General features: G+C 38.0%; 1 protein-coding gene across 1 annotated transcript in view; it reads left to right on the plus strand.

Annotated features, from left to right (window-relative positions):
- The window catches only part of ADAM18 (ADAM metallopeptidase domain 18), a 107209-nt gene that overhangs the window by 52084 nt on the left and 42637 nt on the right, over window positions 1–12488 (plus strand). Inside the window, exon 14 of the mRNA XM_043454327.1 lies at window positions 6565–6763. Within this exon, the coding sequence (XP_043310262.1) occupies window positions 6565–6763 (199 nt within the window). The remainder of the gene's footprint in view (window positions 1–6564; window positions 6764–12488) is intronic.

The following is a 12488-nucleotide window of genomic DNA, read 5'->3' on the forward strand; positions in this document are numbered from 1 at the left end:
TACACTCCTATACAAAAAAAAAAAAAACAAACGAAAATCAGCTCTCAAAGCAATTGTAAATTCAAATGACTAACGGAAAAAATATAACAGGCATAGCAGACAAAATGTGAAACAAAATGTGTGAAGGTGAACGTCTCCGAGTTGTGTCAAACTCTTTGCGACCCTGTATAGTTCCTGTATCAGTTCAGTTCAGTTCAATTTGGGTCAGAAGCTAAGTCATGTCCAACTCTTTGCGACCCCATGGACTGCAGCACGCCAGGCCTCCCTGTCCATCACCAACTCCTGGAATTGACTCAAACTCATGTCCATCAAGTCGGTGATGCCATCCAACCATGGTATCGTCTGTCCTCCCCTCCTCCTCCAGCCTTCAATCTTTCCCAGCATCAGGGTCTTTTCAAATGAGTCAGTTCTTCGAATCACATGGCTCAAGTATTGGAGTTTCAGCTTCAGCATCAGTCCTTCCAATGCATAGTCAGAACTGATTTCCTTTAGGATGGACTGGTTGGATCTCCTTGCAGTCCAAGAGACTCTCAAGAGTCTTCTCCAACACCACAGTTCAAAAGCATCAATTCTTTAGTGCTCAGCTTTGTTTATAGTCCAACTCTCACATCCATGCATGACTACTAGAAAAAACATAACTTTGACTAGATGGACATTTATCAGCAAATTAATGTCTCTGCTTTTGAATATGCTGTCTAGGTTGGTCATAACTTTCCTTCCTAGGAGCAAGTGTCTTAATTCATGGCTGCAGTCACTACTGCAGTGATTTTTGAGCCACCAAAAATAAAGCCTGTCTCTGTTTCCACTGTTTCCCCATCTATTTGCCATGAAGTGATGGGACCAGATGCCACAATCTTAGTTTTCTGAAATGTTCACTTTTAAGCCAATTTTTTCACTCTCCTCTTTCACTTTCATTAAGAGGCTCTTTAGTTCTTCTTCACTTTCTGCCATAAGGGTGGTGTTATCTGCATATCTGAGATTATTGATATTTCTCCCAGCAACCTTTATTCCAGCTTGTGCTTCCTCCAGCCCAGAGTTTCTCATGATGTACTCTGCATATAAGTAAAATAAGCAGGGTGACATTATACAGCCTTGAAATACTCCTTTCCTGACTTGGAAAGAGTCTGTTGTTCCATGTCCAGTTCTAACTGTTGCTTCCTGACCTGCATACAGATTTCTCAAGAGGCAGGTCAGGTAGTCAGGTATTCCCATCTCTTTAAGAATTTTCCAGTTTGTTGTGGTCCACACAGTCAAAGGGCTTTGGCATAGTCAATAAAGCAGAAGTAGGTGTTTTTCTGAAACTCTTTTGCTTTTTTCATGATTCAGTGAATGTTAGAACTTGATCTCTGGTTCCTCTACCTTTTCTAAATCCAGCTTGACATCTGGAAGCTCACAGTTCATGAACTGTTGAAGCCTAGCTTGGAGAATTTTGAGCATTAGTTTGCTAGCATGTGAGATGAGTACAATAGTGTGGTCGTTTGAGCATTCTTTGGCATTGCCTTTCTTTGGGGTTGGAATGAAAAGTGACCTTTTCCAATGCTGTGGCCACTGCTGAGTTTTCCAAATTTGCTGGCATATTGAGTGCAGCACTTTCACAGCATCATCTATCAGGATTTGAAATAGCTCAACTGGAATTCCATCACCTCTACTAGCTTTGTTCACAGTGATGCTTCCTAAGGCCCACTTGACTTCACCTTCCAGGATGTCTGGCTCTAGGTGAGTGGTCACACCATCGTGATTATCTGGGTCATGAAGAACTTTTTTGTATAGTTCTGTGTATTCTTGCCACCTCTTCTTAGTATCTTCTGCTTCTGTTAGGTCCATAATATTTCTGTCCTTTTTTGTGCCCATCTTTGCATGAAATGTTCCCTTGGTATCTCTAATTTTCTTGAAGAGGTCTCTAGTCTTTCCCATTCTCTTGTTTACCTCTATTTCTTTGCATTGATCACTGAGGAAGGCTTTCTTATCTTTCCTAGCTATTCTTTGGAACTCTGCATTCAAATGGGTATATCTTTCTTTTTCTACTTTGCCTTTCACTTCTCTTCTATCCACAGCTATTTGTAAGGCCTCCTCAGACAACCATTTTGCCTTTTTGCATTTCTTTTCCTTGGGGATGGTCTTGATCCTTGCCTTCTGTACAGTGTCACAAACTTCCATTCAAATATCTTCAGGCACTCTGTCTAACATATCTAATCTCTTGAATCTATTTGTCACTTCCACTGTGTAATAATAAGGAATTTGATTTAGATCACACCTGAATGGTCTAGTGGTTTTCCCTACTTTCTTCAATTTAAGTCTGAATTTGGCAATAAGGAGTTCATGGTCTGTGCCACAGTCAGCTCCTGGTCTTGTTTTTGCTGACTGTATAGACCTTCTACATCTTTGGCTGCATAGAATATAATCAATCTGATTTCGGTATTGACCATCTAGTGACATTCATGTGTAAAGTATTCTCTTGTGTTGTTGGAAGAGAGTTTTTGCTATGACCAGTGCATTCTCTTGGCAAAACTCTTATTAGCCTTTTCCCTGCTTCATTCTGTACTCCAAGGCCAAATTTGCCTTTTACTCCAGGTATTTTTGACTTCCTACTTTTGCATTCCAGTCTCTTATAATGAAAAGGATATCTTTTTTGGGTGTTAGTTCTAGAAGGTCTTGCAGGTCTTCATAAATCCATTCAACTTCAACTTCTTCAGCATTACTGGTCAGGGCATAGACTTGGATTACTGTAATATTGAATGGTTTGCCTTGGAAACGAGCAGAGATCATTCTGTAATTTTTCCGATAGCATCCAAGTACTGCATTTCAGATTCTTTTGTTGACTATGATGGCTACTCCATTTCTTCTAAGGGATTCATGCCCACAGTAATAGATAGGTCATCTGAGTTAAATTCACCCATTCTAGTTCATTTTAGTTTGCTGATTCCTAAAATATCGATGTGTACTCTTGCCATCTCCTGTTTGACCACTTCCAATTTGCCTTGATTCATGGACCTAACATTCCAGGTGCCTATGCAATATTGCTCTTTACAGCATCGGACTTTACTTCCATCACCAGTCACATCCACAACTGGGTGTTGTTTTTGCTTGGCTCCTTCTCTTCTTCTTTCTGGAGTTATATCTCCACTGTTCTCCAGTAGCATATTTAGCACCTACCTACCTGGGGAGTTCATCTTTCAGTGTCCCATCTTTTTGCCTTTTCATACTGTTCATGGAGTTCTCAAGGCAAGAATCCTGAACCTTGTCTGTACCAGGCCCTGTATATTCCATGGAATTTTCCAGGCCAGAATACAAGAGTGGGTAGGTAGCTTTTCCCTTCTACAAGAGATCTTCCCAACCCAGGGATCGAATCCAGGTCTCCCACACTGCAGGTGGATTCTTTACCAGCTTAGCCACAAGGGAAGTCCAAATGTGTAGGGTAGTGAAAATACAAAGAATCCTCACACATTAATGAATCAAACTTGAGTCACACACCACACACACACACACACACACAGTGGCAAATGGAGTACCCAAGCAATTTACAGCAATGAAAATTATAAATGTTCAGTGTGTGCACTGATCACCTGCAGTAATTAATATAAACACAAATAAAATGATAACACAATATTATAGAGCAGTTATCCAATAGCAATTTTAAAAGCAATGTCAGATATTATCTAAGGAATGGGGCTAAAGATATTTTTTGCAGAGTGGTTTTGGAAATTTGAATTACTTTAATCCCTTTCCTGAGCAATTTTTGCATATTTTGTATAGAGTATAAATTATTAAGTTAATTGATCATTATGAGTTTATGTCTTACGTATATACCCTAGAAACATGACCATGTGTGGAAAGCTCAGGGGAAAAAAAGCTTTAATTACAGGATATCTGACTCTTTGCAATCCCATGAACTGCAGTGTGCCAGGCCTCCCTGTCCATCACCAACTCCCAGAGCTTGCTTGAACTCATGTCCATTGAGTGAGTGATGCCTTCCAACCATCTCATCCTCTGTTGTCCCGTTCTCCTCCTGCCTATAACATTTCCCAGCATCAGGGTCTTTTCTAAGGAATCAGTTCTTCACATCAGGTGGCTAAAGTATTGGATCTTCAGTTTTAGCACCAGTCCTCCCAATGACTATTCAGGATTGATTTTCTTTAGGATTGACTGGTTTGATATCCTTGCAGTCCAAGGGACTCTCAAAAGTCTTATCCAACACCACAGTTCTTAGCATTATGCATTTGAGCTTCATTTATGTTGTGTTTATCAGTAAGTCATTCCTTTTTTATTGTTGAATAGTATTGCAAGCAATACTAGGATGTACCACAGTTTATTAATACAGTTCCCAGTTGAGGGCCATTTGGTTCATTTTCCATTTGGGATGGTGAAAATACAACTGCTATAAAAATATTCATAAGCAGATTTTGCATGAATATTAGGATTTCTTTCACTTAGATAGCTATAAATGAAATTGCTGGTTCATACAGTAAGTGTATATGGAGTTTTATAGGAAATTGTAAACATATATTCCAATCTAGCTATACTATTTTGAATTCCCAGTAGCTATTTATGAGCCTTGCAATTGATCTGCAAACTAAATATAGACTCTAAAACTGTACAATATGGTTTGATTTTTTTCGTTGCTACTGGTTTATTATTTAACCTTAAAAAATCATTTTACTATTAATAGTTTCTCTGAGTTTACAGATGGTTGATCAATCAGAGTTTCATTTCATATAATACACCACTTCATGTATAGAGATGAACCTTATATAAAAGAACATCTCTCACATATTATAAACACAAAATATTTTGTTACTTGATTTGCTTTTTATAGTCTTATTTTTTAGAGCAAGTAAGATGAGGAAAACAGAATTTTGCAATTAACATCTTTTATTTCATTTCTGGATCTCTTTATTTCCTTCTGTAAATTTCTGCTCACTACCATACTCCTTATATCTGAAGACTTCCCTTTACTATTCCTTGTAATTTCTATCTGCTGAAATCAATTCTGTTAATTATTATTTTCCTGGGCAAGTCTTTATTTCACAGTTGTTATTGAAATATACATTTCCTAAAAATGGAATTCTAGGTTGAAAGAGTTTCTTTTCCATACAGTCCTTTATAAGATGCCATTTCATTCATTTATTGCTCATCTTTGTCTCAGTCTGTTAAATATTAAGTCAATGAAACTAGATTGTAGAGTGTGTGTGTCACTTTAACATGCATAGAATGTCTGGCCATGGTGAACTTCATCATAGGAAGCAACGATGCCTGATTAAGTCAACAGGGAATAAAGATGTGATCATAAATGTACTCTTTATCTGAGCTATACAAAGAGGACTTTTAGCTCACAAATGATAAATGTAATGGTGATGATGACAACAATGATAATAGCTACTCCATATATTGTTTACCATATATTGTTCAAAGCACTTGTTACATTAATTCAGTTTAATACTTACAAGAAACTTACAAGAGAATGATTATTATCCCAAGTTTACAAATGAGGAATTATGTGTCTCATTCACACAAATAAGTTAGTAAACATCCAAGTAAATATTAAAACCAGGAAGCTTTTTTTAAAAAATTTCTTTTATATCAGACTACAGTTGATTTACGATGTTGTACTAGTTTTGGGCATACAGCTAAGGGATTCAGTTATACAAATTATATATGCATAATTATTTTCCCATTCAGGTTATTACAGAATGTTGAGGAGAGTTCCCTGTGCTATACAGTAGGTCTTTGTTGGTTATCTATTTTAAATATAGTGGCGTATATGAAACCAGGGAGTTTGTCTCCTGGTATCTATCTCCAAGAAGAAAATGGTAGAGGCAATGTTTCTCCAATTTTGAGGAGCAAGTATGTTTCTTCTGTCTCCATCCAAATGCTGGTTAGTCTGGTGGTTTTTGATGTAAAACATAAAACTCTGGTGGAGGATCCTTTTAGCCTTTGAGACAGTTACTTTTCCTCAGGCTTCATCATGAATACTCTGCTTGCCTTTTCCTTTGGAGAACTCAGCAGTAGGGCTCTGTAATCCTCTCTAGTATCAATATGGTAAGTTCCCTACATGTGAACCTTCAAGTTGCAAACTGTCAAACATGACAAATGTGCGTTTGCTTCCCCAAGGAGCCAGAACCTGTGCTATTAACATCAAGTATGATTGAAATATCACCCTCCATCTCATTCCTGATGATCCTTCAGCTCTACCATCTCTCAGCTGGTCTCCCTCCTCCAGTCAGTAATTCTTGCCTGTTCACTCGATGCCAGCCCCTGGATACCAGCTGTTGTGCTGTACTACTGTACTTTCCAAGACATTATAAGATTTAAAATGTTTATTGCTTTTTTATGTATTGTTTATGTGAAAAGGACAATAAATCTCTTACAGTATGGCGCCATACAGCCAATTGTGTTAGTTAAGTACCTAGGCTAACTTTGTTGGATTTATGAACAAATCAGATTTCCAAATGGAGTAGAATGCGTTGATATGTAGGGGACTCACTGTAATCAGGCACATCTCATTTTCTCTTCAGTAAGGAATTGAGAATAGTCACCCAGGGAACATGATTTTCATTTTCCTCCTAGATATCAGTAGCAGGCACTCCCTGTAGGAAGAGTGTGGACCCGGAGTGTGATTTTACCGAGTATTGCAATGGGACTTCCAGTGATTGCGTTCCTGACACATATGCCATGAATGGCCAGTTGTGCAGGTCGGGGACTGCGTATTGTTACAATGGACGATGCCAAAGTACTGACAACCAGTGTGCCATGGTATTTGGAAAAGGTACTGCTCTTTTTTTTTATATATATTTCTCTTTTTCTTGTCTTTGATGAAGCAGTGAAAATTAATAATTTTATTAAGCCTCAATTTCTGGGTACATTTCTTCTTAATATTCTGCATGATCCTTGGGGAGGATATTTAAAGCACTTGCATACCAGAGGACACAGTAAAGCACTTCTGCAACTGGTTGATTTGTGAACTGAACTAGCCACTTTTGACATGGAACACCATTTTTACTTAAAATAATGATTGAGACAAATGATGTTGATTAAGAGTTGGGTATTTGGAAGACATCAAAAATGAATGAAGTGTGCATGTCATTTCAAGGAAAATAACTGGCCAAATCTGTTGCTAAGGGCAAGACTCAAAATTTTTCAACTAGAACTTTGGGTTTTAGAAACATTATCTGCCTCTGTGACTTGACAGCTTTCCCACACACTTAACGTTAAGTGTAAAAATTTAAATTAAAAATAACATTAGTATTGGGGCTTCTCTGGTGGCTAAGAGGGTAAAGAATCCACCTGCAATGCAGGAGACCTAGGTTTGATCCCTGGGTGAGGAAGGTGCCCTGGAGTAGAACACGGCAACCCACTGCAGTATTCTTGTCTGGATAATTCTAGGGACAGAGGAGCCTGGCGGGCTACAGTAGATGGTATGGCAAAGGGTCAGGGACAACTGAGTGACTAACACACACAATATTAGTATTAATATGATTGTTACCTCGAACTCTGTATAAGTAGATTGCTTGTCTCCATTTTGTTTTCTTTTTCTTCTGGGGAACATATTCCTTCTTTGCCTCATTTTGCCTGATTCTCTATTTACATTTCTATGTATTATGTGGGTTGGGGGCTTCTCAGGTGGCGCTAGTGGTAAAGAACCCACCTGCCAATGCAGGAGACATAAGAGAGGCAAGTTCAGTCCCTGGGTCAGGAAGATCCCCTGGAGGAGGTCATGACAACCCACTCCAGTATTCTTGCCTGGAGAATCCCATGGACAGGAGCCTGGCAGGCTACAGTCCATAAGTTTGCAAAGAGTCGGACATGACTTAGCACGCAGCACACTTCAGGTGGGTTGATTTCATTTTATAGCGCACTTTCTATGGAACCCAGCGGCACACTCCCTCTCCATCCTCCAGAGCTGTGTGCTCAATGGGTACCCTTGATGTGGACCGCAAGGCCTGCAGGGTTCTGGGTCTGGTGTGGGCCCACTGATGGGAGGTGCCAGGTCCCAGGGCACCTGTGCAGGAGGCTGGAGGGTCCTGCCTTGTATATTTATCTTAAATTTGGATCCGTCTCTAGGATGTAATAGATATCACACAACTCTAGAAGTGGAAGAACTGAGTCACAAGGTCAGTGAAGATTAAATTTGAATGAATGAAGATTAGTTTTTGTAGGAGTATTTCAGACTTTCAGGATAGTATTGTACACTCCTTTTCTTATGCTTTGATTTTTGGTTTGGATCTTAATTTCCTAGTCAAAAAGATCCATATTTACAGCTCAAATTAGGAGCTATATTTATGTATATAAAGATTGGAATGGCAAGTTAGTAGATTCCAAAATTTTGCTGAACTTCCTCTTACTTTACCATTCATTACCTAATTTTAATGGCCTGAAACTTAAAAAGTTCAGAATGAACTTCATTCTGAAAACACAGAATCCTATTTCCTCACTGAAGAACTGATAGGGTAACAGTAGTCTCAGGCACCTGTTTAAAATTTGTTTTCATACTTCACTTTTTAAACAATTTTTTGAGAATAATTCACATGACTAGTACATATATCATTCCTTTTCAGACAGTGTTTTTTTCATAATACCCCACTATGATTTTATGTTTTTAAAGAAGTAAATTAAATTTAGAATAGATCAAAATTACTCAGTGACATTCAAATAAAATCATTTGCTAATTGAGTAAAAGTAGCAGAACACCAAATTTCAGTTATTTGTCCAAATTACACAGTACCTGGCTCATGTTGTCTTCCTAATTATTTTTTTTAATTTCCTGTAAGCTTTTTTTTTTTAAATCTTCTTAATTATTTGAAACGTATCTTTAGTAACAAGTTTCAGGTTAGGTGGCAACCAAAATTCCAGAGCTAGAGAGCTTTCATCTCGCATGAATCACAGATCAGTGCTATTTTCTCTATGCTGTGTTTTCAAGATGTTGCTTTTTACTTGGTTCTTTGTTTTTATTTTTAAAGTGCTCATTTGTATTTAAAAATATTATTTGTCTTTGTCACAATAACTTTTGACCAATGTTTAATGCATCACTTAAAATTAAATTAAATAATTTACTTATTACTTACTTACTCTCTGTAAAATCCAGTAATTAGAATCTAGGACAAGATCCTTTTGTATTTTTAAAATTTTTTCTATAGAGAACCAACAGTTCAATTTTATTCAGAGCAAAGAAAAAGGAAACTTTTGATCATACTAGAAGAAACTGAGCCATAAGTTTGGAATCTCTACTGAAACTACACATGCAATGAGGACAAAATCCTGCTAATACAGTTGATTCACTGCTGCATTTGTTGTCTGTTTCTCTAATACTACAATTATAAACAAAACAGTGCAACTAGTATTTGGCACACAATTTCACTTTTCTTCACACGGCTGGTTCACTTTGCATACCTGGGTTTCCCCTTATTCAGTAAAATCACTTTTGATATTCAATGTCTTTCAAATCTCTTCAGTTTCCCCCTTGATTATATTGACAACAGCCTTGCAGATCAAGCAAATCTTTGATTTCTAAGTAGTTTGCTGCCAATGTAAGATCAAATCATGTTCCTTGGTCAACTTTCAGGAAGTTGTTCAGATATTCAGAGATATCATCTGTTCATTTTTCTTTGTTCTTATTGTCCTCAGGATGATGAGGATTGTCCTTGTGATGGGTGTGCCACTGAATGACCATTTTTCGTTTGTTTTTTTAAATACTGCTGCATTAACATTTGACAAAGGGGCAGGATTATCATCTATTTCATCGTCTATTCCCAAATTTGCCTTTAGTGACACTTGGATAGCTTTCACTCTCTTTTACTAGTGACCATAGCATAGTTTTGTTTCAACATGTACTTGATGAACAGCAAATTCCAATTTGAATGATAGTCATAGATTGTTTTGCAATGTCAGCATCAACTTTGATTATCTATCAGACCTCTGTATCCCCTACCTCAAGAGCTTGGCTCCGTCTCCACAAAGCAGAAATGGGGGACTGGCTATCATACTCCCTGGACTGAAAGAGTCCTTCCCATGTTCTTTTTAATTAAATGAACCTTTAACACCAAACCGAGTTACTAAACATTTGACATCTTCTTGAGTTCTAATGAAAACAAGGATGCTTAGTAAAGACGTAACCACTCGTGCATTTCCTCTTGGAATATACACTCTAACATCTCCACAAAACTTATTCAATTGGGTCAAAAATCGATCTTCTGATGTAGTTTATTCATTTCTTCATTCATTTATTCATCTTCTATTCATTTAATTCAGACTTAAATTGAAAAAAATAGGAAAAGCCATTAGACCATTCAGGTATGACCTAATTCAAATTCCTTATGATTGTACAGTGGAAGTGAGAAATAGATTTAAGGGATTAGATCTGATAGATAGAGTACCTGAAGAACTATGGACGGAGGTTTGTGGCATCATATAGGAGACAAGGATCAAGAACATCCCCCAAGGAAAAGAAATGTAAAAAGGCAAAAATGTTGTCTGAGGAGGCCTTACAAATAGCTGTGAAAAGAAGAGAAGTGAAAGGCAAAGGAAAAGGAAAAGATATACCCATTTGAATGCAGAGTTCCAAAGAATAGCTAGGAGAGATAAGAAAGCCTTCCTCGGTGATCAGTGCAAAGAAATAGAGGAAAACAATAGAATGGGAAAGACTAGAGATCTCTTCAAGAAAATGAAATATCAAGGGAACATTTCATGCAAAGATGGGAACAAAAAAGGAAAGAAATGGTGTAAAATAAAGAAAGCAGAAGATGTTAAGAAGAGGTGGCAAGAATTCACAGAAGAACTATTCAAAAAGATCTTCAAAACTCATAATCACAATGATCACTGACCTAGACCAGACATCCTGGAATGTGAAGTTTAAGTGGGCTTAGGAAGCATCACTATGAACAAAGCTAGTGGAGCTGATGGAATTCCAGCAAGTTGAGCTATTTCAAATCCTAAAAGATGATGCTGTGATAGTGCTGCACTCAATATGCCAGAAAGTTTGGAAAACAAAGCAGTTCCTGCAGGGCCAGAAAAGGTCAGTTTTCATTCCAATCCCAAAGAAAGACAATGCCAAAGAATGCTCAAGTTATAGCGCAATTGCACTCATCTCACACGCTAGCAAAGTAATGCTCAAAATTCTCCAAGCCAGGCTTCAACAGTATTTGAACCATCTACTTCCAGATGTTCAAGCCGGATTTAGAAAAGGCAGAGAAATCAGAGATCAAATTGCCAGCATCTGTTGGATCATCGAAAAAACAAGAGAGTTCCAGAAAAAATATTTAGTTCTGCTTTATTGACTATGCCAAAACATTTCACTGTGTGGATCATAACAAACTGTGGAAAATTCTTAAAGAGATGGGAATGCCAGACCACCTGACCTGCCTCTTGAGAAATCTGTATGCAGATCAAGAAGCAACAGTTAGAACTGGACACAGAACAAAAGACTGGTTCCAAATAGGGAAAGGAGCATCAAGGCTGTATATTGTCACCCTGCTTATTTTACTTACATGCAGAGTACATCATGAGAAGCGCTGGGCTGGAGGAAGCACAATCTGGAATCAAGATTGCCAGGAGAAATATCAATAACCTCATATATGCAGATGACACCACCCTTATGGAAGAAAATGAAGAAGAACTAAAGAACCTCTTGATGAAAGTGAAAGAGGAGAGTGGAAAAGTTGGCTTAAAATTGAACATACAGCAAACTAAGATCATGGCATTTTGTCCCATCACTTCATGGCAAAAACATGGGGAAACAATGATAGACTTTATTTTTTGGAATCCAAAATCACTGCAGATGGTGACTGCAGCCATGAATTAAAAGACGCTTGCTCCTTGGAAGGAAAGTTATGACCAACCTAGACAGCATATTAAAAAGCAGAGACATAAAAATAAATAAATAAATAAAAAGCAGAGACATTACTTTGTCAACAAAGGTCCATCTAGTCAAGGCTATGGTTTTTCCAGTAGTCATGTATGGATGTGAGAGTTGGACTATAAAGAAAGCTGAGCACTGAAGATTGATGCTTTTGAACTGTGGTGTTGGAGAAGACTCTTGAAAGTCCTTTGGACTGCAAGGAGATCCATCCAGTCCATCCTAAAGGAAATCAGTCCTGAATATGCATTGGAAGGACTGATGCTGAAGCTGAAACTCCAATACTTTGGCCACCTGATGTGAGGACCTGATTAGTTTGAAAAGACCCTGATGCTGGGAAAGATTGAAGGCGGGAGGAGAAGGGGACGACAGAGAATGAGATCATTAGATGGCCTCACCAACTCAATGGACATGTGTTTGAGTAAACTGCGGGAGTTGGTGAATGACAGGGAGACCTGTCGTGCTGCAGTCCATGGGATCACAAAGAGTTGGACACGACTGAGCAGCTGAACTGAACTGAACTGAACTGATTCATTTACTTGGTTCTTATCTCGAGCAGGCTTTTTTTTTTTTTTTTCTTGTTGTTGTTGCCAAAAACTATAAGGCAAAAAGCAGTTCTTATAGTAGCCTACTATATGAGACA

The sequence above is a fragment of the Cervus canadensis genome, chromosome 31 (assembly GCF_019320065.1).
Source record: "Cervus canadensis isolate Bull #8, Minnesota chromosome 31, ASM1932006v1, whole genome shotgun sequence".
Taxonomy (NCBI): Eukaryota; Metazoa; Chordata; class Mammalia; order Artiodactyla; family Cervidae; genus Cervus; species Cervus canadensis.